The sequence below is a fragment of the Gorilla gorilla genome, chromosome 8 (assembly GCF_029281585.2).
Source record: "Gorilla gorilla gorilla isolate KB3781 chromosome 8, NHGRI_mGorGor1-v2.1_pri, whole genome shotgun sequence".
In the NCBI taxonomy this organism is placed as follows: domain Eukaryota; kingdom Metazoa; phylum Chordata; class Mammalia; order Primates; family Hominidae; genus Gorilla; species Gorilla gorilla.
The window spans coordinates 134,036,822-134,060,931 of NC_073232.2; the positions used below are offsets into that span (position 1 = coordinate 134,036,822).

General features: G+C 37.6%; 1 protein-coding gene across 12 annotated transcripts in view; it reads right to left on the reverse strand.

The window, feature by feature from the left end:
- Window positions 1-937: 937 nt before the first annotated feature.
- Window positions 938-24,110, reverse strand: part of ATE1 (arginyltransferase 1) — a 181,201-nt gene continuing 158,028 nt past the window's right edge. For all 12 annotated transcript variants that reach the window (XM_031015425.3, XM_055353879.2, XM_055353881.2 and 9 more), the window contains one exon: window positions 938-4,344. In XM_031015425.3, coding sequence (XP_030871285.1) covers window positions 4,166-4,344 — 179 coding nt within the window. In that variant the 3' untranslated portion in view covers window positions 938-4,165. The remainder of the gene's footprint in view (window positions 4,345-24,110) is intronic.

Genomic DNA, 24,110 nt, shown 5'->3' on the forward strand with positions numbered 1-24,110 from the left:
GTCTGCTTTATACGTGCCAGACAAGTGAAGAATGCCCCTAAGATGGCTGAAATGCTTCATTTCGAGTGGTATTACAAATGCCATGTAATAGTAAGAGCTGCTATACTAACTTTTAAAAACAGCACTTTTAGTTTAGAATTGCTTCTTCATATTGCAGATGAAGAGATGTGATGAGGAAACCACGCTCTCTATATGCATGCAAGCTATTTTGAAACTCTAATAAAAACTTGGGAAACAAAATGTCTACAGCAACTTTAATTCTTAGTCTACACTGAAACGTGAAAGGTAGTCAGGAGTTGTTGCCGATGGGATTAAAAGTGTTTTTACTTTTCTTCAGTATTCTTTTCTATATTGTCTAAATGTTTCCTGATGAACACTGTCCATTTCAACTAAGAAAAGGCTAAGTCCATTCTGGAGGAAAAAATTGTCAGTGGGAATTGTAACTGATGTTTAAATCACTTGGAAATAGGATTCATTTTATCACCAACCTACCAGGACCCTCTTTACTGTAAAGAGATAAAACACTAGTAAATGTATTGCATAAATATACCACAGACTATTATGAACAATTAAAGCACACTTTATATTTTTGAAAATTTCTCTGTAAACGTTCTAAGATAAATTATATTTGAATTTGATAAAGTCCTATTTTGAATCCCTTTGGGTTATAAAAGTCTATTCCCTAATTTATCTTGTGAAAATCCAGACTTTTGGCTTAAAATGGGATTTACTTTACTCTCTTTCTGAGAAAGGAATCCACCGTACTTTGATTTAGATAACCACATGGTCTGGAACTCCATTTAGTGAAAATTAAATTTTATGACTCATATAGCCAATGTTTTACCTCTGTTTTCTACATATTCACAGCAGGTGAAATGTGTTCAGGAATTTAAAGATGAAAACATATGTCTTTTAAGTAATGACCACCAAGAGCCACTGCAGATAGAAACAGCTTTATTTTTTCCATTCAGGCTTTATCAAATAGCTTGTTCAAAAAGCATATACAAGAGCAAAAAATACCACATGCAGTCAAATTTCTTTTGCCTTATAGTCATTGGCTTTCTTTTAGAAAAGAGTGTGCACTTGAATAACTTCTAATTCAAACATTTTCCAACTGTTTCTACTTCATTTTTCAAGTTAGCAACGACAGATACATTTTAGTTAACTGTTTCATATTCCTTATCTTTATTCATACTGAAATAATATAAAGCCTATAAAATCAAAGCATATACTGTTCAGAAATCTGAAAAGGTTCTTTTACATAATAGATTCTGACACGTTAAGAAACTACACACAACAAATATTTGCAAAATGAATGAAAAATAGGATAAAGCTATTTAAAAGTCAACACAGTAATATTTATCTAAATAATTTTAATCAAATGAACAATATATTTATCTGATATCATCTATCTTTTAGAATACAAAAAAGTGCTCAGATTACATTTAAAAAAATAACAAAAATCTCTTAGAAGGGAAATAATTTAAATAAGGATGGTAGCAAGGGGAACTGAAATTACATCTTTGCTCCCAAAACAGGAAGGCAGGTGTGATGTATTTGAAAATCAGAAGGGGATACAACACTAAGATTGCAAATGCAAAGCTTCCTGCCTTGGAAAGCTATAAACTGTCTTTGAAAAGTCCTTGTGTCTTTCTTTACAGAAAGCCACGAACATAAAATCAGATCTCTCAGCTAGACTGCTGGTAAAGTAACAAGGTGGGTCACTTTTCTTGACTATGCTTTTCTAGTCCACTATCAGTATTCACTCAGCTGGGGCTCAAAAGGACAAACAGGTGTCCTTTTAAGACACTTTGACTACTTGGATCAATACACTAGCTATTCTCAAACCAACATAATGCATGAATACAGCAGCCAAGTAGAAGGATCTCCAATGCTCAAGTCACTCTGAGTCTTTGCTGGTGTCAACCTACAATGCCACCCTCAAGGAAAGCACAGTGGTTCACAGACAAGGATGATTCATCATTTTCCTCTGAAAATGAATTCTGCAGGAAGAAACCAGAGTTGTGGTAAGATGTTGGAGTCAAGTTTTCTCTTCATCTGATATTCAAAGGTTGTGATCTTTATGAATACCATTTTACATGCTAATCACAAAGACAAATAGAGGGAAGATACAGTGATAACACCAAGTTGGACATTCAAATGCTAAGGCCCTACCCTGCTTATTTTTAATAATGCAGAGATTACTTACTACACTTTCTGAAGCCTTATTTTGAAATTTATTTCACATTTCAGACATGCCCATAATTTACTGTTGAGGAAATAAAACAGCATGTAGAACGTAATTCTATTTATATTAAAATTACATAGGTATGTGTGTATACATACATGACAGTTTTCTTCTGAGTATGGTAGGGTTGTAGATGATTTTTACTTTTTATTTATACTTCTTAATGTTCTAACTGCTTACAGTATCACTTTTGTTATAATCATAAATTGAAGCTCTTTTCATTTTAAAGGAAAAAGAGAAAAAAGGCTCTATAGATTCTGAAGGCAGTTCCAAGTAAGTCTCTCAAATGCTCTTACGAGACTACTTTGCAGGTCAAAATCCCAGAAAAATGTAAAATCTTGTGATCAGAGAAAATGGCTTTGCTCACTACTCTAGCTCGGTTAGCAGAGTACGCGGCACCTTGGCAGGTGTGACACACACACTCTGAATGAAGAAATACGGCTGACTTGGATGCTGAGTTTCTAGAGATTTCAGTTTTAAAATCATTGTTTTATGATCCTTTTTATTCTAGTTAGCTGAGGATATTTTCAAATTTTTGTCAAAATTCAGTACATTTTAGAGGAAAGTTTAAAATTAGCAACAGGATTCAAACTACCACGTTTTATAACATGGCTTTTAAGAAACGATGAACCAGAACAGAAAAATGGGCAAAGTGGGGACTAAAAACGGCTTGCTGGCCAAATAGCTGGTAGCAGAAGAGGGGATCAGCTGACAAAGAGGGCACAAGAAAATAACCCTCCCGTTTTTCATCCTGTTTCCCAGACAGCTCGACTATAGCTAAGAAGGGACATGTCTGACTGTCCTCCTGTACCCAGCACAGTGCCTGCCACCTTGACAGGTGGGCAAAGGACTCAGCGAAAGAAAGTGAGAGGGAAGGAGGGGGCTGGCCTCTGCTCTGAGTTACTAAGGGTGGCAGAAGCCACCCTGACTGTGACTCTCAAATCAAAGGACAAGAAATGGATTGTTCTAGCTCTTGTCCTGGAACAGAGGTCGGAATGATTCCTTCTTCAATGTGATTTGTGGCATAACTATGAAAGTAATCACATACTAATTCCCATTAATAACCAAAGACAAATGTCCTGAGTTGTAAGATAAAAAACTAGTGACTATTTATTTCCTTTGGATGAGGCTTAGATCAAGGCAGGAACCAATATTTTTCTTTAAAAAAATTCGATTTCTTACATTTTTAGAAATAAAGCAAATAATATAACTAGAGTAATTATGTATTTTATTGTCCAAACTGGGATATTTTTTAGAGTAAAAGGGAGTACTATATTCTAGGGGAAAAAACTATGCCAAGACAACAGACATGAACAGGACTGCCCTGAACAAATGGATACCTGATGCTAACACAAGCTCCATATTAATGTTTTGTTTTTTCAAGTTCTCTATTAAACTACGTAACATTTGGCAGCAATTTCATATTGAACACTGAGTAACAGCACAGTTTTGTTCTTGAGAAGACATATTTTCAAAGTGATGAAATGAACTTTCTACCTTCCCCATACTTAAGGTTTCCTAGCATAAGTTCAGTTTAAAATGGGCCTGAGGAAACAGTCTGTTTTAATTTCTCTAACAGAACCAAAAAAAAAAGCACAACTGTGATTAAGTTACTTAGATTCACTTTTTCATTTTACAAAATACAAACAGGAGAATTTGAGCATATCTTGCTCTAGAAAGAATCCTCCAAAATGAAACCCCAATTATGGGGGCTAGGTCATAATGCAGTTTTAAAATCTTTATATTAACTATGAGATTCTCAGATACATTGCCACAAAATATTTTTTAAAAGCCATAGTCAAAATAAAAAATGTCTAATTTGTGGGTGGTGACAGTTATTTCCCCACAGGTACTGAATATGTATCCTGGCACAAATCATCAGCACAACACAGGAACCCCCCGGCAGAGGCGAACAGGTCAGTTTCTGAACAGCAGCATCCGCTCGGAGCACTTCTGCCCCACCAGGCTGGCGTACTGCAAAACAGCGGCCTCCTCACTTGGGTCTTTCTGCTGTTTCTTATAAACACCGTAAGGCATGATGGCTCTCTTGTGAAACACCTGCAATCGGTCAGGTTCCGTACTGCGATCCTCATCCACTGCAATGACAAAAAATACTGATTTGTAAAATGTCACATATCAAAACTATTTGTTTCCTTTTTTTTTTTTTTTTTTTGTGAGACAAGAGTCTTGCTCTGTCGCCCAGGCTGGAGTGCAGTGGCGCTGTCTCACCTCACTGCAACGTCCACCTCTCAAGTTAAAGCGAGTCTCCTGCATCAGCCTCCCAAGTAGCTGGGATTACAGGTGTGTGCCACCACACCAGGCTAATTTTTGTATTTTTAGTAGAGATGGGATTTCACCATGCTGGCCAGGCTGTCTCGAACTCCTAACCTCAAGTAATCCTCCCGCCTTGGCCTCCCAAAGTGCTGGGATTACAGGTTTGAGCCACTGTACCCAGCCTTCATTTCTTAATTTAAAAAATTTTTAACTTAAAACATAAAAATTATGTATTAAGATATCTTTGATGAGTATGTTCAAGTGAGGGTGGGCAGCATTAATATTAACACAAACTTGAGTATGTTAGCAATTCAGTAACAACTGCCATGCTGAAGGTGATAAAGACCCTCCAGGATGACAGCTGAAACATCAAGCAGAGACAAAATGTGTCTAATTAGAACACTGACCTCCTGCACCTTTATTATTTTCTGGCACATGATACAGTTTACAACTCTCCGGCATCATTCCTGCATCTGATTTAAGTCTGTTTTGCCTCTCCCTGTACCAACATATTATCTGAAGTTTTAATCTCTGCACTGAAGCTTTTGGCTGACTCTGCAGTTGTGAATGACTAGGTATGGACAATGCACCCTCATGGTCTTAGGTAGGAGGGCAGGTTCCTACAGCTTTCATGGAAGATGTGGAAGAGACAGTTGGTGGCTGCCACTATCTGTCCTTCTCTTCTTTCATATAAAACCAGCCCCGGTTTTCTTCAGGGTACACAGGTCACCCAGACAAAAGCCTGTTTCCCAGCCTTCCTGTGGCTGGGTGTGGGCTCATGACCAAGTTCTGGCCAATGGGATACAAGTGGAAGTGTTTTGTGGAAGTTTCCAAGCATCTTTTCCAAAGGATAGCTGACCTGTACCTTTTGCTGATTTTCAACCTTTCCTTCGTTCTGCTGCCTGGAACGTTGGACTTCATGGCAGGATCCCTCCCCTCCACCTTGGAGTTTTGGGCTAAGAGCTTACTTTCAGTTCAGCCAAAACAAAAGCTATAAGGGACCTGGGCAACTGAGGACTTCATGGAACAAAACTGCCATACCAGCTCCGGGTTGCCTATGTCTAGATATTTACATTACAAATAAACTATCTTGTTTAACCCAATATTACCTTAGGTTTCTATTACTGGCAGTCACTCCTAATCCTAAAGAATATAGAGAATAATGTTACAGTATCTACTAAAATGTACAAAGTTTTCACTGACTCAATAAGTCTACTTCTAAGAACAATCCTACAGCAGTGGTTCTGGAGCCTGACTACATATTGTAACCACCTGAGATTTTGAAAAATACCAAAGCCTGGATCCCCTCGCCGGAGACCCTAATACAAAAGCTAGTCTGAATGGGACCTGAGCTTCAGTATTTCCTTAAGCCCTTTAAAGTGGGTAAAGAACCACAGGCGGGGTGCGGTGGCTCACGCCTGTAATCCCAGCACTTTGGGAGGCCAAGGTGGGCAAATCACGAGGTCAGGAGATCGACACCATTCTGGCTAACACGGTGAAACCCCGTCTCTACTAAAAAAAACCAAAAAACAAAAAAATTAGCCAGGCGTGGTGGCGGGTGCCTGTAGTCCCAGTTACTCAGGAGGCTGAGGCAGGAGAATGGTGTGAACCCGGGAGGCGGAGTTTGCAGTGAGCCGAGATGACATCACTGCACTCCAGCCTGGGCGACAGAGCAAGACTCTGTCTCAAAACAAAAAAAAGAATCACTGTCCTAGAGAAACACCCATACAAGTGTTTCATGCATGTATGAGGCTGTTTATGGCAACACTCTCTCTAATATTAGAAACTGGAAACAGCCTGAATGTCCATCAATGGAGAACTGGGTAAAGAGTTAAGGTATATCCACAGAATGAAATGTTATACACAACTATTAAAAAGACAAAGGAAGATAGACTGTTAAGTGAAAGGCAAAAGTAGGCACAGTATAAACAATAGTTATTTTATTTAAAAGTCCAATATAAAAAATCTGGAGACATATATGTCAGCCTGTTAATAGAACGTATTGCTAACCCTTCCCTTTGCCCAGAATTACCCGCTTCCCCAGAGTACCAGACAGCTCACCCTCTTACTCCCCTGATCACTGTCAGAGGGCTTCCCTGGACCCACATAAAATAGAAAATCCACTCTAGTTCTCCTTCATCTTTCTTCATAGCACTTACTGCCACCTGACACATATATTTACTGCCTATTTCCCTTTCCATTAGGAATAAAGTGCTGTGAGAAGAAATATTTCAACTGTTTCGTCTGCTAATACTTCCCCAGTGCCTAGAACACTACCTAGCACACAGTAGAGGCTCCATAAACATTTGCTGCATCAATTCCTGGGAGTAGAATTAATTACAGACTTTCACGCTGGGACACACACACAAACTCATCTTTTTTTATATTCTACAAGACTTTTGTAATCTAAAAAATAGTTGTTTTTAAGGTTAATTTAAGCATTTTATTTTTCTAAATTTGAATTTCCTGAAAATAAAAATAGAAATGCCAGCCTCCTTTTCTATAAATCAATGGGACTGTTTTAGGAGATTTCTTAGTCTTCCAGCTATAAACTCCTATATCTAGTTCTCAAAGCCCAAAGCCAATGATCAACTTTTCACAGTACATTCACTACAAATTTAATCAAACATTTTACTGGATGTCCGCTTCATACAAGGCTCTATGCTCTGAATACTTAAGTCAGATTACATCCCTTATTTTGTAATTGTAGCAAAAAAAAAAAAAAGTTTATTCTTCCTCAAAAGTCGTTGCTTTCTCTAAAGGGACATAAATTAATCAGGAGAAATCATCCAAGCTCAATTTCAAAAGTGACAGGCATAACACTCTTCTTCTGACATCTAAAAGAGAGTGTTCCTACTATATGAATTTATTTCAGAGGCTTAGCTGATCTCAGTCATCTTAGAGAATGTCAGTTAGGGCATTCCCCCAAATGACTACATTCTATGCCTGTTTAGAGGTTTGTAGCAGGAGATACAAGCTAATTATGTGCTGTTAGCCAAAAAGAAGTTCTACACTGGCAGAGAAGACCACAGTCTTTCACTGAGAAACAGCTTGGGATGGCATGGAGGGATGAGGAGAAAGGAACATCAACGATGCCAGCCAGAGGGCCTTCACATCCACAGAACTGAGTGCCATTGTCGTTTTCTATTGTTAATTTGTCCAGGGACATATTCAAAGGAGATCAAGATGAAGATGGACATAAACTGTCAAGAGAAGGAACTTCTCAATATTGCTGTTTCATCTGCGCCTGCTTGCCCTCAGCTCCATTCCTCGCCCTCCACCTGTTCTGCTCTGTATTGCAGGAGGCTGGCTCCTGCAGGCTCAGCTGGTCTCCAACTGGGTTCAGCCAGTAACAAGAGACTGGAGCTGGGGGGATAAAGAAGCAAGGGCATTTCCCCCCCAAACCTCTCCTCTCTCTTCCGTGGCTCTGCTTTTTGGAAGCTGCTCTAGCTGCTCTTGAAGTTGTCAGGGTTCTGGGTAGCCCTGACCCCTGGGCCCCCTTTCCTCTTCAGCACAGGGTAGCAGTGTCTTCCTGCTACTGCTAATCTCTGGGTCACCTTTCTGCGCCTTGCTTGGCTCTCAGCAACACCACTGCCTGTTATCACCAATTCCCTGCATTAAATTTTCTCTGTTGTAAATACTTGAAGTGGTTTTGGTGTTCCTGCTTAGATCCTGATACACATATGAATTTAAAACTATGTTTCTTACAAATTACTTTATCCAACCAAAGGGGAAAGTCCACATACTTTGAAACAATTGTATGTTTAACATGTACTAGGTTATCACATCCCTTACCAGGGTAAATGACAAACAAAGGAAGAGGCAACACTTTGATTCCTGCTGTCCATTTTGGATATTTTAATGTGTGCACACTGCAACATGAATAACAATCTCCACCATCTAAATGTGTCTAGCAGGAAAAAGGCAGATTCAAGCATGTTTAGAGTCTCATACAAATAAAAAAGTGAAGATTGGTGAGATCAGCAAGTGAAAAAGCAGCAAGAACAATGGCAAAACAAAATTTTCTAAATCTAAAACCTTGAATTTTTTAAATTGGAATTTTAAAGTATGTCTATATTTATACAGAATGATGCTTAACAGTTTAAACCTTTATCCTAAAATATTTGGGGACAGATATACTTTAAGACCCCAATAAATGAAACACCCTAGCAAATAAGAATGTGAGATCTGTCATTTTATCTAAAATAAAATGTCATCCTTTAATTTTTACTCTTTTCCAGTATGATATATACAAATAAAAATACAAGATTATGAAAAACCCTACCATTATGTATAATTTACATCAATTATTTTAAAGTGTATTCCCTGTGGAGAGCAGAAATTTTGTTTCATTTGTCAAAATATAGACTTCCATTCTATTTATTGAGATCACATGAAAAAGCTCTAAAATTACACACTGTCATATTTTTGGGAAACACTACAATATCTATGTTTCAACCACTGAATTCCAAATTGGCTTATGATGCCACTGATATCTGTTAACAAACACATACAATTAAGTCTCCTAAACTTCTAAATTAATTGACAGCATTTTTATAGAGTTATGGCACAGAAATTAATCAAGTTCAATAGTTTTTTTGGTTTTTTTTTTAACCCCAAACACTTTTGAGGCCTAGAATTGTTCTGGATCAAAGCTGTCAAATCCATAATAAAGTATCTTATAAAGCAGATATTGAGAAGCTATTCACTTTTTAATGTCATACATAATTATAAAAAAGTGATACTAATGAATTTTAAAATCCTCTCATTCTCTTCAATGTTAATGCATCCAAGTCACTTGGAATCACTTGGAAATCCAACTATATTTAGTCTTAGTGTTCAAATCCTTCAGAAGCTTGTAGGATTGTTGTTTAATACTGCAAGTAATGTGGTGCTAATTCTATCACCAACACACAGACTATGCTGAAACTTGATGGAAACTTTTTAATTTACTAAAATACGACTTAATTTTGTCAACTGTCCCAAATTCTTTAGTTTTTCCATGAACATACTTTGACTATAAAAATGGCACAGAAACATCTAATAATATGTGTTGCCAGCATCTGTCAAGCTCCTGCCCATACCTTCCTTCAAACCTAACTGCTTCCCTGGGTCAGTGTTCATAATGCCCAATACACCAGGTTCTAACATTTCACAAAATCCTCAGTACTCAGGTAAGATTTTATCTAATTCTGTAGTTACATTAATTCAAACTTAATTTGCACATTCTGTCAGGAACAATTTATTCGACCAAGAAGGTATACTCAGATATTAACATACAAGCAAATAAAAACATTTAGTTTCCCTTTAAAAATTAATACTAAGCCTATCTTTTCTCACGTGAAAAACCCTTTAATTGTAACTCAAATTTAGAATTCTGCCTACCCAAAGAAATCAAGCTACAACTGCAGTACTTTAGAAAAAGGAAACACAGATCAACAAGACATACAGTGATAGAAACAAAGGAAAGATACACTATCCATTTTTAAAAACTATCAAACTGAATGAACTCAACAAACTGTCTTGGAATTAGTTATCAATTAATTAATGAATATTCAATAACGACATTAATTTTTAATTTTACATCATTTTTAGTCATCAAAGTAATGCCTGTTGTAAAATTCAAGTAACATAGAAATAAACAAAGCAGAGAGTGATGTCAGCCCCCCATGCAGAACCCTCACTTCTACAGTTTCCTCCTACCCTCACCAAACACCCATCCAAGTTACCAGTGTTTTAACAATTTCATAAAATGCATTTAAATATTAAAATACAGAGTTTTGGATCACATTCTAGCAATATCTTAATTTAAGGAAGAAACATCAAATTACCCCTTCAGTGGGTATAATATATTAACTTGAAAAACTACTGATTATCATTATAGGCAAAACATACTTCTGTCTTCTGGGCTTAATGTTCTGTGGTCTTACACTCACTTAGTTACGTTCCTAAGAAAGGCAGATACTAATTCTTAGCATATTCTACATAATTAACATGAAAACCTAAGCAAAAATACTTAAGCCATTAACAATAAATTATGATTTATATACTAAAGGAAAAAAGGTACCCCAAATCCTTACAAAACCCCTTTATAATCATCTTTTCTTGCTTGCCTAATAAATGTCATCAGCGCCTGTAGACAAAAATCTCTAGAGCTGAACCCACACAGCACAACAGGCATTTTCTTAGGTGATCTTGAAGATAACAGAAAAATAAGCCATTTGGAGATTAAGGACCATGTGCCATTTCATCTAAGAAAAACTCTCAGCTTACTGAGATGTCTTAAAAATATGTTCCAACTAGAACTTCTTCCACTTTTCTTGTCTCTGATGTATCACAATCTAATTTCATACAATAACAACCAAAGGCAATCCTGCAAACTCTCTTCTGAAATGAGCATTTGATCACTAGCGATACAAATATGTTGTCAACTCCATGAAATTTTAATCTTCAAGGAAAACTGGTGGGCAACAACTACTTGATTTTTTTCCCCAACTTTTTATTCACAGGAGATGAAATGCACAATACAGGTGCTTTCAAAGGACAAGAATCTAGAGATCAAAGCTTTACTTCTCCTTCTTATGGGGATTTAACTCATTTGTTATTCTTAAAGAGACTTTATAACTTCTAGGCTTTCCAAAAATTAATGAAAGTCTATTCTCTTAACTTCATTATTTACTGCTACATACAGCATTACTACATAAATAAAACAAGTTACATACTCCAAGGAAGATACTTATATAAATGGCAGATGGCTGGAGATAGCTGGACAAAACTGATTTAATAATTTAAAATTTTCCACAAATGAACGACAGCGGAAGAAATACTCTACAAAAACGCAACTCTGGAAGTTCAAAGTCAAGTATGATTTAGAATATTTTAAAGTGACAGGAGATATTAACAAATTTTTTAATCTTTATGAGGGAGGGGACAGGAAAGGTGAGAAAAAAGGAAGCTTTTCAGTATAAAATAGCAAAAGAATAGGCCAAGAAATGCAGAGCAGTTGTGATAGAAATAACAAGGCTCCCAGCCCATTCTTTAAGCCCATTTGGTGGGAGGCTCAGAAATTAACTCTGGGACTCCAGCTGAGAGAATTACGCATGTTCATATTCTATAAAGTAATACTGTTGTAATTTCACTCAGAATATTTTTGGTCAAAACAAAAACTAAGAAATATCTAAGCTTGTAAAATGTCATTTAATAACAGCTTTATTGTGATATAATTTACATACCATGTAATTCACCCATTTAAATTATACAAACCAAGGACTTACAGTGTATTCACAGAGTTGTGCAACCATAACATCTATTAGCAGTCAACATACTGAAGAACTGCCAGACTGCTTTCCCAAGTGGCCGCCTCATTTGACATTCCCACCAGCAGTATACAAAGGCTCCAATTTCTCCACATCCTCATGAGCACTGCTATTAGCTGCTTTCTAGGTTGCAGCCTTCTTAGTGGGTGCATAGCAGTATCTTTTTGTGATTTTGATTTGCATTTCTCCAATAGCTAATGATGCTGAGCATCTTTTCACGTGCTTATTGCCCATTCATATGTCTTCTTAGAAATGTCTGTTTAAATCATTTGCCCATTGTTAATTGGGTTGTCTTTTTATTGAGTTGTCAGAGTTCTTTACATATTCTGGTTACTAGATCCTTATTGAATGCATTATCTGGAAATACACTCTCTCATTCTGTGAATTATCTTCACACCTTCTTGACTGGGTCTCTGAAAGGACAAAAGTTTTAAATTTTGATAAAGTCCAATTTATCAATTTTTTTTCTTTTGTTGCCTGTGCTTTTTGTATCATATCTAAGAAAACACTGCCCAGTGCAAGGTGATGAAGATTTACTCCAATGTGGCCAGGCATGGTGGCTCCCACCTGTAATCCCAGCATTTTGGGAGGCTGAGGCGCGTGGATCGTGAGGTCAGGAAATCGAGACCATCCTAGCTAACAGGGTGAAACCCCGTCTCTACTAAAAAAATACAAAAAAATTAGCCAGGCACGGTGGCGGCCGCCTGTAGTCCCAGCTACTAGGGAGGCTGAGGCAGGAGAATGGCATGAACCCAGGAGGCAGAGCTTGCAGTGAGCCGAGGTTGTGCCACTGCACTCCAGCCTGGGCAACAGAGTGAGACTCTGTCTCAAAAAAAAAAAAAGATTTACTACAATTTATATTTCTAAGGTTTTTGTTTTTTTTTTTTTTTTTGAGACGCAGTCTCCCTCTGTCGCCCAGGCTGGAGTGCAGTGGCGCAACCTCGGCTCACTGCAAGCTCCGCCTTCCGGGTTCATGCCATTCTCCTGCCTCAGCCTCCCAAGTAGCTGGGACTACAGGCACCCGCCACCACGCCTGGCTAATTTTTGTATTTTTAGTAGACACGGGGTTTCACCATGTTAGCCATGATGGTCTCGATCTCCTGACCTCGTGATCTGCCTGACCTAGCCTCCCAAAGTGCTGGGATTACAGGCGTGAGCCACTGCACCTGGCATTTCTACGAATTTTATAGTTTTAGCTCTTACTAAAATTTAGGTCCAACCCATTTTAATTTTTGTATATGGTGTGAAGTAGGGGGCCAATTTCATTTTTTTGAAAGACGCAGGACCATTTGTTGAAAGGCTGTATCCTTTTCACTGAATTGTCTTGGCACCCTTTTTGAAAACTAACTGACCATAAACATGAGGGTTTATTTCCGGACTCTCAACTCTAGTCCACAGATCTGTATGTCTACCTGCATGCCAGGACCACATAGTGTTAACTTTATTATTCTTTTTAAAGATTGTTTTGGCTATCCTGGGTTCCTTTCATTTCCATGTGAATTTTATGATTGTCAGTTTCTGCAGGGAAGCCAGCTGGGATTTTAATAGATCACTGCTCTGAATCTGTAAATGAATTTGAGGAGTACTACCATCTTAACAATATTAAGTCTCCTGATCCATGGACATGGGATGTTTTCTTCACTTATTTAGGTCTTCTGTAATTTCTTTTAACAATGTTTTGTATTTTCCAGAATATAATTTTTGCATTGCTCTGTTAAATTTATTCCTAACAATTCTATTTTAATGCTGTTGTAAACGCAACTGTTGATAATTTCATTTTTAAATTGCTCACTGTTTAAGTGTGTAGGATAAAATTGATTTCTGTGTATGCTGAACTCATTTTATTTGATAGTTCTTTACATTCTTTAGGATTTTCTATGTACAAGGTCATGCCATCTGAGAATAGAGACAGTGTTTCTTCTTCCTTTCCAATCTGAATGCCTTTTATTTCATTTTCTTGCTGAACTGGCATGGCTAAAATATAATTTTTCAAAGGAAAAAAATCTATGCAATTTAGTTAAACTCATGATATGTTGATTAAAAACAACATTGGCTCCCAAAAGTCACATAACAAAATATAAATTATATAATTTATCAAGATGATTCTAGCCAGAAAGAACTCCAGGTTAATTTTGATATTATGGTCATTTGGTATCAAAGTCCAGTAAAAGGTCACCAGAGAAAAGCAGAAAGAATGCAAAAATCAGGCAATTGCATACAAAAAAATCACATCAACTTTATCACCTCAGCACATATACTGCTGGTAGGATCTGTAAATACTGGCCAAGTAAAATGCTAATAAAATCTCTTATGATGATGAATAAGGACTCTCAAATTTCTATTCTATGTTTTGACCCCTAAATACTCATCTTAGACACTTCCTATTTCACCATTTATCTTTATCCTAATAAAGGCGAGGCTTAAAAACTCATAGAATATAATGAAAGAAACGTAAATTAAAACATGCTATTACAGAATTTCTCAAAGATGAGAGGGAAGTTGGTTTATGTGCTGGGGCCGGGCCAAAGAGACATTTGTGAGTTCAGGCTGGCAGGACTGGGCCAATTCTGGCCCATGTGGTCAAGAAATTAGTTACATACAAGGGAACTGAGCATATAAATAAATATACTGAGAAAATGGGGAGGCCAGATTTCTCAGTCAGAGAATGGAGCTACAAGTATGGAAAAGGAGAAGACTAGAACAAACTGTTGTGCTGGATTAAAATTCCAGATACTGGTGAAAACCCATGACTTTTATACCCTGATATAGACATACAGATACACAGGTAGATATAAACGTATGTGTATAAACTCACATATATTGCCTAGATCTGTCTGCTGAGAGGGCTTAGAAGCAATGAAACCCCAGTAGCAATGAGCATACTTATTACTCACATCTTGTATTCTGAATATTACTCTTCACAAAAAATAACTAGGGCTCCTTGGAGACGTGACTAATTATAGAACTGAGTCAGAGAAAGTATAAGATGAGTCTGAAATATTTTGTGCCAGAAAGGAAGTGCTCAAAAAATGATGGGGACTCGTCAAAAGAAAACATGAGTCACCCTGAAAAGGCTCCTACTGGCCAAATCTGAGACAATTTGAGCATTCAAAATAAATAATGAAAGTAACAATTTTATAACACATTGATTAGAATGAGATTCCGTGAGTCAATATAAACAACAAACAGGGAAAGAGGACTGCTTTTCCTTATTGTAGAATGCCAACTAATAAAAGTAGAAGTAGTGATAGAATTAGAAAATCATCATTTGGCAGCCATCTCAGTAATAAGTGATTGAGGCAAGAATCGTCAATGGATGTAAAAACCAGTAGATATAAGTCTGACACAATAGGATATTTACACCGTCTCAGGACAGCTTTCTACAAAATATTTACCAATTACTTATTAACATGTACAAAATACTTATCAACTTTACAGTGGAGAAACCTGGTACATTCCACTTTCCCAAGTGATAAAAATTCAAGTCACAGTACAGAGATGAATTAACACTGTACACCTCCTGATATGATGCAATACAAACCCAACATCACTTCTAGGGTGTTCTTGCCAAAGCTATGTGACCTGAATCTAATTACAAAGAAATACTTGATGAACACAAATGAAAAACTACAAAGTGACTGGACTCTTCAAAAATATCGAGGTAACAAAAGACAAGGATATACTATGGTATTGTTCTAGACAAAAGGGGCCTAAAAAGACACAACAATAAATGTAACACAGGATCCTCACTTGAACCTTAGGTCTAAAAAAAAGAGAGAAAAGTAACATAGGCTTGTGTATGTGTGTATGCATTTTTGCGCTATAAAGGACATTATGGGGAAAGTCTGTAACACTTGTACAGGGTGTGTGGATTAGATGGTAACAACATCTCAATGTTACTTTCCTGGTTTTGATGGCCATGTCTAGTAATGTAAAAAAAAGTGTCCTTGTTTTCAGCTAATACACACTGGGATACTGAAGGACAATAGTGCAATATATCAGAAACTTATTCTCAAATGGTTTAGAAAAAAATACAGAGTAAAACAGAAAAAGTGATAAGGCAAATGTGGTAACACGTTAACTGGGGAGTCTGAGTGAAGGGTATGCATATGTTCTTTGTATTATTCTTGTCATTTTCCTGTAAATTTGAAATTTAAAAATAAAAAATGTTGTGTATTAGTCCGTTTTTACACTGCTGATAAAGACATACCAAAGACTGGGCAATTTACAAAAGAAAGAGGCTTAATTGGGCTCACAGTTCCATGTGGCTGGGGAAGTCTCACAATCATGTCAGAAGGCAAGGAGGAGCAAAGTCATGTCTTACATGGATGGTGGCAGGCAAAGAGAGCTTGTGCAGTGCAACTCCCATTTTTAAAACCACCAGATCTCATGAGACCCATTCACTATCATAAGACCAGCATGGGAAAGACCCACCCCCATAACTCACCACTGGGTCCCTCCCAAAACACATGGGAATTATGGGAGCTACAAGATGAGATTTGGGTGGGGACACAGAGCCAAACCATATCATTCCGCCTCTGGCTTCTCCCAAATCTCGTATCTTCACATTTTCAAACCAATTATGCCTTCCCAACAGTCCCCCAACATTTCAACTCATTTCAGAATTAACCCCAAAGTCCAAGTCCAAAGTCTCGTCTGAGACAAGGCAAGTCCCTTCTGCCTATGAGCCTGTAGAATCAAAACTAAGTTACTTCCTAGATACAATGGGGGTACAGGCATTAGGTAAACATAGCCGTTCCAAATGGGAGAAATTGGCCAAAACAAAAGGGCTACAGGTCCCATGCAAGTCCAAAATCCAGCAGGGCAGTCAAATCCTAAAGTTCCAAAATGATCTCCTTTGACTCCATGCCTCGCATCCGGGTCACTCTGATACAAGAGGTGGGTTCCCACAGTCTTGGGCAGCTCCGCCCCTGTGGCTTTTCAGGGTATAGCCTCCCTCCTTGCTGCTTTCACGGGCTAGCGTTGAGTGTCTGCAGCTTTTCCAGGTGCACAGTGCAGGCTGTTGGTAGATCTGCCATTCTGGGGTCTGGAGGACAGTGACCCTCTCTTCTCACAGCGCTACCCAGCGGTGTCCCAGTAAGGACTCTGTGGGAGGGCTCCAATGCCACCTTTCCCTTCTGCACTGCCCTAGCAGAGGTTCTCCATGAGGGCCCCACTCCTGCAGCAAACTTTTGCCTGGGCATCCAGGCATTTCTACACATCTTCTGAAATCTAGGCAGAGGTTCCCAAACCCCAATTCTTGACTTCTGTGCACCCACAGGCTCAACACCATGTGGAAGCTGCCAAGGCTTGGGGCTTCTACCCACTGAAGCAACAGCCTGAGCTCTACCTTGGCCACTTTTAGTCACAGGATAAATAGTGTCAGGAAAGCTGAAGGCAGAGTGGGTTTCAAGGAGGATTCTGAGACTTGAGGAGTGACACAGTGATAAACTCCCTGGGTTTTCTTTTTGCCTCATCTATTCCCGGCAAAACACTGAAAAAGTTGGCAACTCTGAAAAGCCAACACACACAGACCAAAAAATCCCCGAAATTTGGGGATTTTTGGCTCCCTCTAGCCAAAGTACCAGGAAAGGGGCGGCCTACACAAAAAGCAAAACAAAAATAAAAAACCTCCTAGACAATAATCTCAAAAAACACAAACTGCCATAATTCAGCCAATATGAAATGGACAAGTGCCCTATAAAGAGTGAAGAAATTAAATTTATAATTAAAAATCTGAAAATCTCCATTCCCAGATGGCATAGAGACAACGAGGCTTCCACCACTTGTTCATGCTCCAGAAGGGCCTGGAAAATTCTAACAAACATTTAAAGAAATAAAGCCCATTCCACACAATCCCTTTCGGAGAATAAAAGAGGAGGAAATCCAAACTAGACAAAGACAGTACAAAAAGACAGAACCAAAAACCAGTATCCCCTTATGAACACAGATGTAGAAGTCCTTAACAAAATACTAGAAAACAGAACTCAGTAACATACAGAAGAATTACACACCATGACCAGCAGGGCTTATTTCAAGAATTCAAGGCTGGTTCAGTATTAAAGACCAAATCAATGCTATCCACCATATTAACAGTTTAAAGAAGAAAAATCACCGACACAATTCAGCAACCACTCACGATAAAAACTCTCAGAAAACGAGGAGTGGAGGGGAACGTCTTCACCTTGATAAAAAACATCTACAAAAGCCCTATAGCTAATATCTTAAAGGTGAGAGACTGAATGCTTTCCCCCTAAGATCAGAAAAAAAGTAAGGGTGTCTCTTTTCATCATTTTTATTCAAAATATTACTAGAAGTTTTGGCCAGTGAAATAAGGCAAGAAAAAAACTAAAAGGCAGACAGACTGTAAAGGAAGAAATAAAACCATTTCTATTTGCAGATGACATGATATTCTATGTAGAAAATCTCAACAACCCTCCAAGAACTACACAAGTTCAGTGAAGTAAAAGTATACAAGATCACCACATAGAAACTAGCTGCATTGCAATCACATCTGATAAAATTAATATCCATAATATTTAGAGAACTAAGTTTCTTCGCCAAAGAAGACATACAAATGGCCAATAAGCACATGAAAAAGTGATCAACAACATTAATCATTTAGGGAAATGTACATCAAACCCACAACTCTTACTCATTACGATGGCTACTGTAAGTGTTGGTGAGGATATGGAGAAACTAGAACTCTTGTGCACTACTGGTGGGAATGTAAAATGGTGCAGTTGCTATGTTCTTTGGGAAATCAAAAATGGCATTACCATATGACCCACCAATCTCATTTCTAGGAGTATATACAAAAGAAATCAAAGCAAGAACATGAACAGTTATTTGTACACCCACGGTCATAGCAGCATCATTCACAATAGCCAAAAGGTGAAGCAACCCAATGGATGAACGGATAAACGAAATGTGATATGTACATACAAACCTTTAAAAGAGGTAAAATTCTAACATATGCTACAACATGGATGAATTTTATAGAAATTATGCTAAGTGAAATAAACCAGTCACAAAAAATACCGTATGACACCACTAATTTTTGGTACTTAGAGGAGTCAAATTTATAGAGACAGAAAGTAGAATGGTGGTTGCCAGGAGCTGGAGATGGGAATAATGGAGATTTATTGTCTAATCAGTCACAGAGTTTGTTTTGCAAGATGGTAAAATTTTGTAGATGCAAAACAGTGTAAATGCACTTAAAAGGTCAATAGTATTCCAATATACTAACAATAAACACATAGGAACTGAAATGAAAATATACAATTTATAGTTGTTTAAAAAAAACTTAGGTGTAAATCTAAAAGAATATGTATAGGACTCTGAAAGTTGATTATACAAATTGGGTCATTCTTGTCATACCTAAGTAGGTCAGAGAGGAGGGGCTGGGCGGGGGAGGGGGAATCACTCAGGGCACATAGCACCCGCTCCAATAATTGAATTTTCCACAAGCCCAGCTGCTGAAATGGACTGCTGTAGCCCTAAGACCAGTTTCACCGAGTAGCTGCTGAAACGACCTGCTGTGACTCTAAGACCAGTTTTCCCTGGCCAGAACTTCCAACACTATGTTGAATAGGAGCGGTGAGAGAGGGCATCCCTGTCTTGTGCCAGTTTTCAAAGGGAATGCTTCCAGTTTTTGCCCATTCAGTATGATATTGGCTGTGGGTTTGTCATAGATAGCTCTTATTATTTTGAAATACGTCCCATCAATACCTAATTTATTGAGAGTTTTTAGCATGAAGGGTTGTTGAATTTTGTCAAAGGCTTTTTCTGCATCTATTGAGATAATCATGTGGTTTTTGTCTTTGGCTCTGTTTATATGCTGGATTACATTTATTGATTTGCGTATATTGAACCAGCCTTGCATCCCAGGGATGAAGCCCACTTGATCATGGTGGATAAGCTTTTTGATGTGCTGCTGGATTCGGTTTGCCAGTATTTTATTGAGGATTTTTGCATCAATGTTCATCAAGGATATTGGTCTAAAATTCTCTTTTTTGGTTGTGTCTCTGCCCGGCTTTGGTATCAGAATGATGCTGGCCTCATAAAATGAGTTAGGGAGGATTCCCTCTTTTTCTATTGATTGGAATAGTTTCAGAAGGAATGGTACCAGTTCCTCCTTGTACCTCTGGTAGAATTCGGCTGTGAATCCATCTGGTCCTGGACTCTTTTTGGTTGGTAAACTATTGATTATTGCCACAATTTCAGCTCCTGTTATTGGTCTATTCAGAGAATCAACTTCTTCCTGGTTTAGTCTTGGGAGAGTGTATGTGTCGAGGAATGTATCCATTTCTTCTAGATTTTCTAGTTTATTTGTTGGAAGTTCTGGCCAGGGCAATCAGGCAGGAGAAGGAAATAAAGGGTATTCAATTAGGAAAAGAGGAAGTCAAATTGTCCCTGTTTGCAGACGACATGATTGTTTATCTAGAAAACCCCATTGTCTCAGCCCAAAATCTCCTTAAGCTGATAAGCAACTTCAGCAAAGTCTCAGGATACAAAATCAATGTACAAAAATCACAAGCATTCTTATACACCAACAACAGACAAACAGAGAGCCAAATCATGAGTGAACTCCCATTCACAATTGCTTCAAAGAGAATAAAATACCTAGGAATCCAACTTACAAGGGATGTGAAGGACCTCTTCAAGGAGAACTACAAACCACTGCTCAAGGAAATAAAAGAGGATACAAACAAATGGAAGAACATTCCATGCTCATGGGTAGGAAGAATCAATATCGTGAAAATGGCCATACTGCCCAAGGTCCTTTACAGATTCAATGCCATCCCCATCAAGCTACCAATGACTCTCTTCACAGAATTGGAAAAAACTACTTTAAAGTTCATATGGAACCAAAAAAGAGCCCGCATCGCCAAGTCAATCCTAAGCCAAAAGAACAAAGCTGGAGGCATCACACTACCTGACTTCAAACTATACTACAAGGCTACAGTAACCAAAACAGCAAGGTACTGGTACCAAAACAGAGATATAGATCAATGGAACAGAACAAAGCCCTCAGTAATAACGCCGCATACCTACAACTATCTGATCTCTGACAAACCTGAGAAAAACAAGCAATGGGGAAAGGATTCCCTATTTAATAAATGGTGCTGGGAAAACCAGCTAGCCATATGTAGAAAGCTGAAACTGGATCCCCTCCTTACACCTTATACAAAAATCAATTCAAGATGGATTAAAGATTTAAACGTTAGACCTAAAACCATAAAAACCCTAGAAGAAAACCTAGGCATTACCATTCAGGACATGGGCGTGGGCAAGGACTTCATGTCCAAAACACCAAAAGCAATGGCAACAAAAGACAAAATTGACAAATGGGATCTAATTAAACTAAAGAGCTTCTGCACAGCAAAAGAAACTATCATCAGAGTGAACAGGCAACCTACAAAATGGGAGAAAATTTTTGCAACCTACTCATCTGACAAAGGGCTAATATCCAGAATCTACAATGAACTCAAACAAATTTACAAGAAAAAAACAAACAACCCCATCAAAAAGTGGGTGAAGGACATGAACAGACACTTCTCAAAAGAAGACATTTATGCAGCCAAAAAACACATGAAAAAATGCTCATCATCACTGGCCATCAGAGAAATGCAAATCAAAACCACTATGAGATATCATCTCACACCAGTTAGAATGGCAATCATTAAAAAGTCAGGAAACAACAGGTGCTGGAGAGGATGTGGAGAAATAGGAACACTTTTACACTGTTGGTGGGACTGTAAACTAGTTCAACCATTGTGGAAGTCAGTGTGGCGATTCCTCAGGGATCTAGAACTAGAAATACCATTTGACCCAGCCATCCCATTACTGGGTATATACCCAAAGGACTATAAATCATGCTGCTATAAAGACACATGCACACGTATGTTTATTGCGGCATTATTCACAATAGCAAAGACTTGGAACCAACCCAAATGTCCAACAATGATAGACTGGATTAAGAAAATGTGGCACATATACACCATGGAATACTATGCAGCCATAAAAAATGATGAGTTCATGTCCTTTGTAGGGACATGGATGAAATTGGAAACCATCATTCTCAGTAAACTATCACAAGAACAAAAAACCAAACACTGCATATTCTCACTCATAGGTGGGAATTGAACAATGAGATCACATGGACACAGGAAGGGGAATATCACACTCTGGGGACTGTTGTGGGGTGGGGGGAGGGGAGAGGGATAGCATTGGGAGATATACCTAATGCTAGATGACGAGTTAGTGGGTGCAGCACACCAGCATGGCACATGTATACATATGTAACTAACCTGCACAATGTGCACATGTACCCTAAAACTTAAAGTATAATAAAAAAAAAATAAAATAAAATAAAATAAAAAAATAAAAAAATAAAAAAAAAAAGACCAGTTTTCCTGCCACTGTCATTCACCAATCAGAGATTGCCAGCTTCCAAAAGCTTTTCTAGTGTCAATGTTTCTTCAAAACATTACATAACATTTCTCTTTCTAATAAAATGCCCAACCTTCTGTTTGTTCCTGGGACATACAGAAGACCACCGTGGTCTGTACGTATGCCCTAAATTGCAATTCTGTGATTCCTAAATAAATGTTAATTTAATTTATTTTATTTTGACTTTGTCAACTTACATGCTGAAAACTACAAACTGTTGATGAAAAAAAATCAAAGCTCTAAATAAATGGAGAAACAATCCATGTTCATGGGCCCAAAGGCTCCTAGTAAAGATGTCAATTCTCCCCAAATTTATATATAGATTTAACATAATTCCTATCAAGTCTCTGTAAGAATTTTTACAAAGAGAAGCAAGAGTATTCTAAAATTTATATGGAAAGGCAAAAGAGCTATAATAACTAAAATAATTCTGACAAAGACTAATGGGAGAATAATTTTTCCCTAATTTCAAGACTTTTAAAAATATAGATACAGAAATCAAGACTGTGTAGTATTGGTGGAGGACAGACATATAAATCTATGGAAGAGAATAAACAAACCATAATAGCCCCACACAAGTATGGCCAACTAATTTTTGACAAAGTTGCAAAAGTAATTCATGAAGTAAGAGGAGCTTTTCCAACAACTAGTGTTGGAGCAACTGGGTATCAACCAGCAAAAAAGTAAACTTATAGCTAAACTTCCCATCTTACACAAAACTTAAACCCAAATGGATGGATCATAGATTTAAATGTAAAATGTGAAATGATGAGACTTTTTAGAAGAAAATACAGGAGAAAAATATTTGAGAACTAGGGCTTAGTGAAGAGTTCTTAGACATAACACCAAATGCATGATGCATAAAAAAATTTTTAAATTGATACCTAGACTTCATTAAAATTGGAAATTTGCTCTGCAAAAAACCCGGATAAAATGATGAAAAGACAAGCTACCAAAGGACACATATCTGGAATATATAACAACTCGCAAAACTCAGCAATATAAAAACAAATCCATTTAGAAAATGCACAAAAAACATGAGGAGACATTTCACTGATGGGGATTAATGGACGGCAAACAAGCAGATGTAAAGACGTTCAACATCAGTAGCCATTTGGGAGGCCCAAGTTAAGACTATCATGAGGTATCACTATATACATTAGAACAGCTAAAATAAAAGGAGTAACAAAAACCAAATGTGGGCAAACACGAAAGAAGTGTTATCTTTCATCCATTGTTGTTGGGAATGTAAAATGGCAGCCATGCCGGAAAATAGTTTGGCAGTTTCTTAAAATATTAAACATATACTTGCCACACAACCCAGTAACTGTACTGCTGGGCATTTATCAGAACTCAAGTTTATGTAAAAACCTGTAGACAAATGTTTGTAGTAGTTATTTTGGTAACAGTCCTAAACTGAAAAACAACTGAGATGTCCTTCAACAGGTGAATGGTTAAATGGCTAAACGAAGTATAACATATCTAACATCCATGCCATGGAATACTACTTAGCAATAAGAAGGCATGAACTACTGATACACTAAGAATAAGAAAGACAAGAGAGAAACACACACACACACACACATACACACACACACACAGACATACACCCTGTATACACACTGAGAGATGCACAGAAAAAGAGAGAACTCACAAAGGAAATACAGAAAAATATCTAGGATATTTTTACTAGGCTATATCTTTGCAGTTTAGTTATTTTAACATAAAAGTCCCTAATAATCTGAGATTAGCAAAGGTAGTATTTCAGGATACTGCTGATTTTTATAAACAAAAGCAAAACTATAGCGTTTTATGTA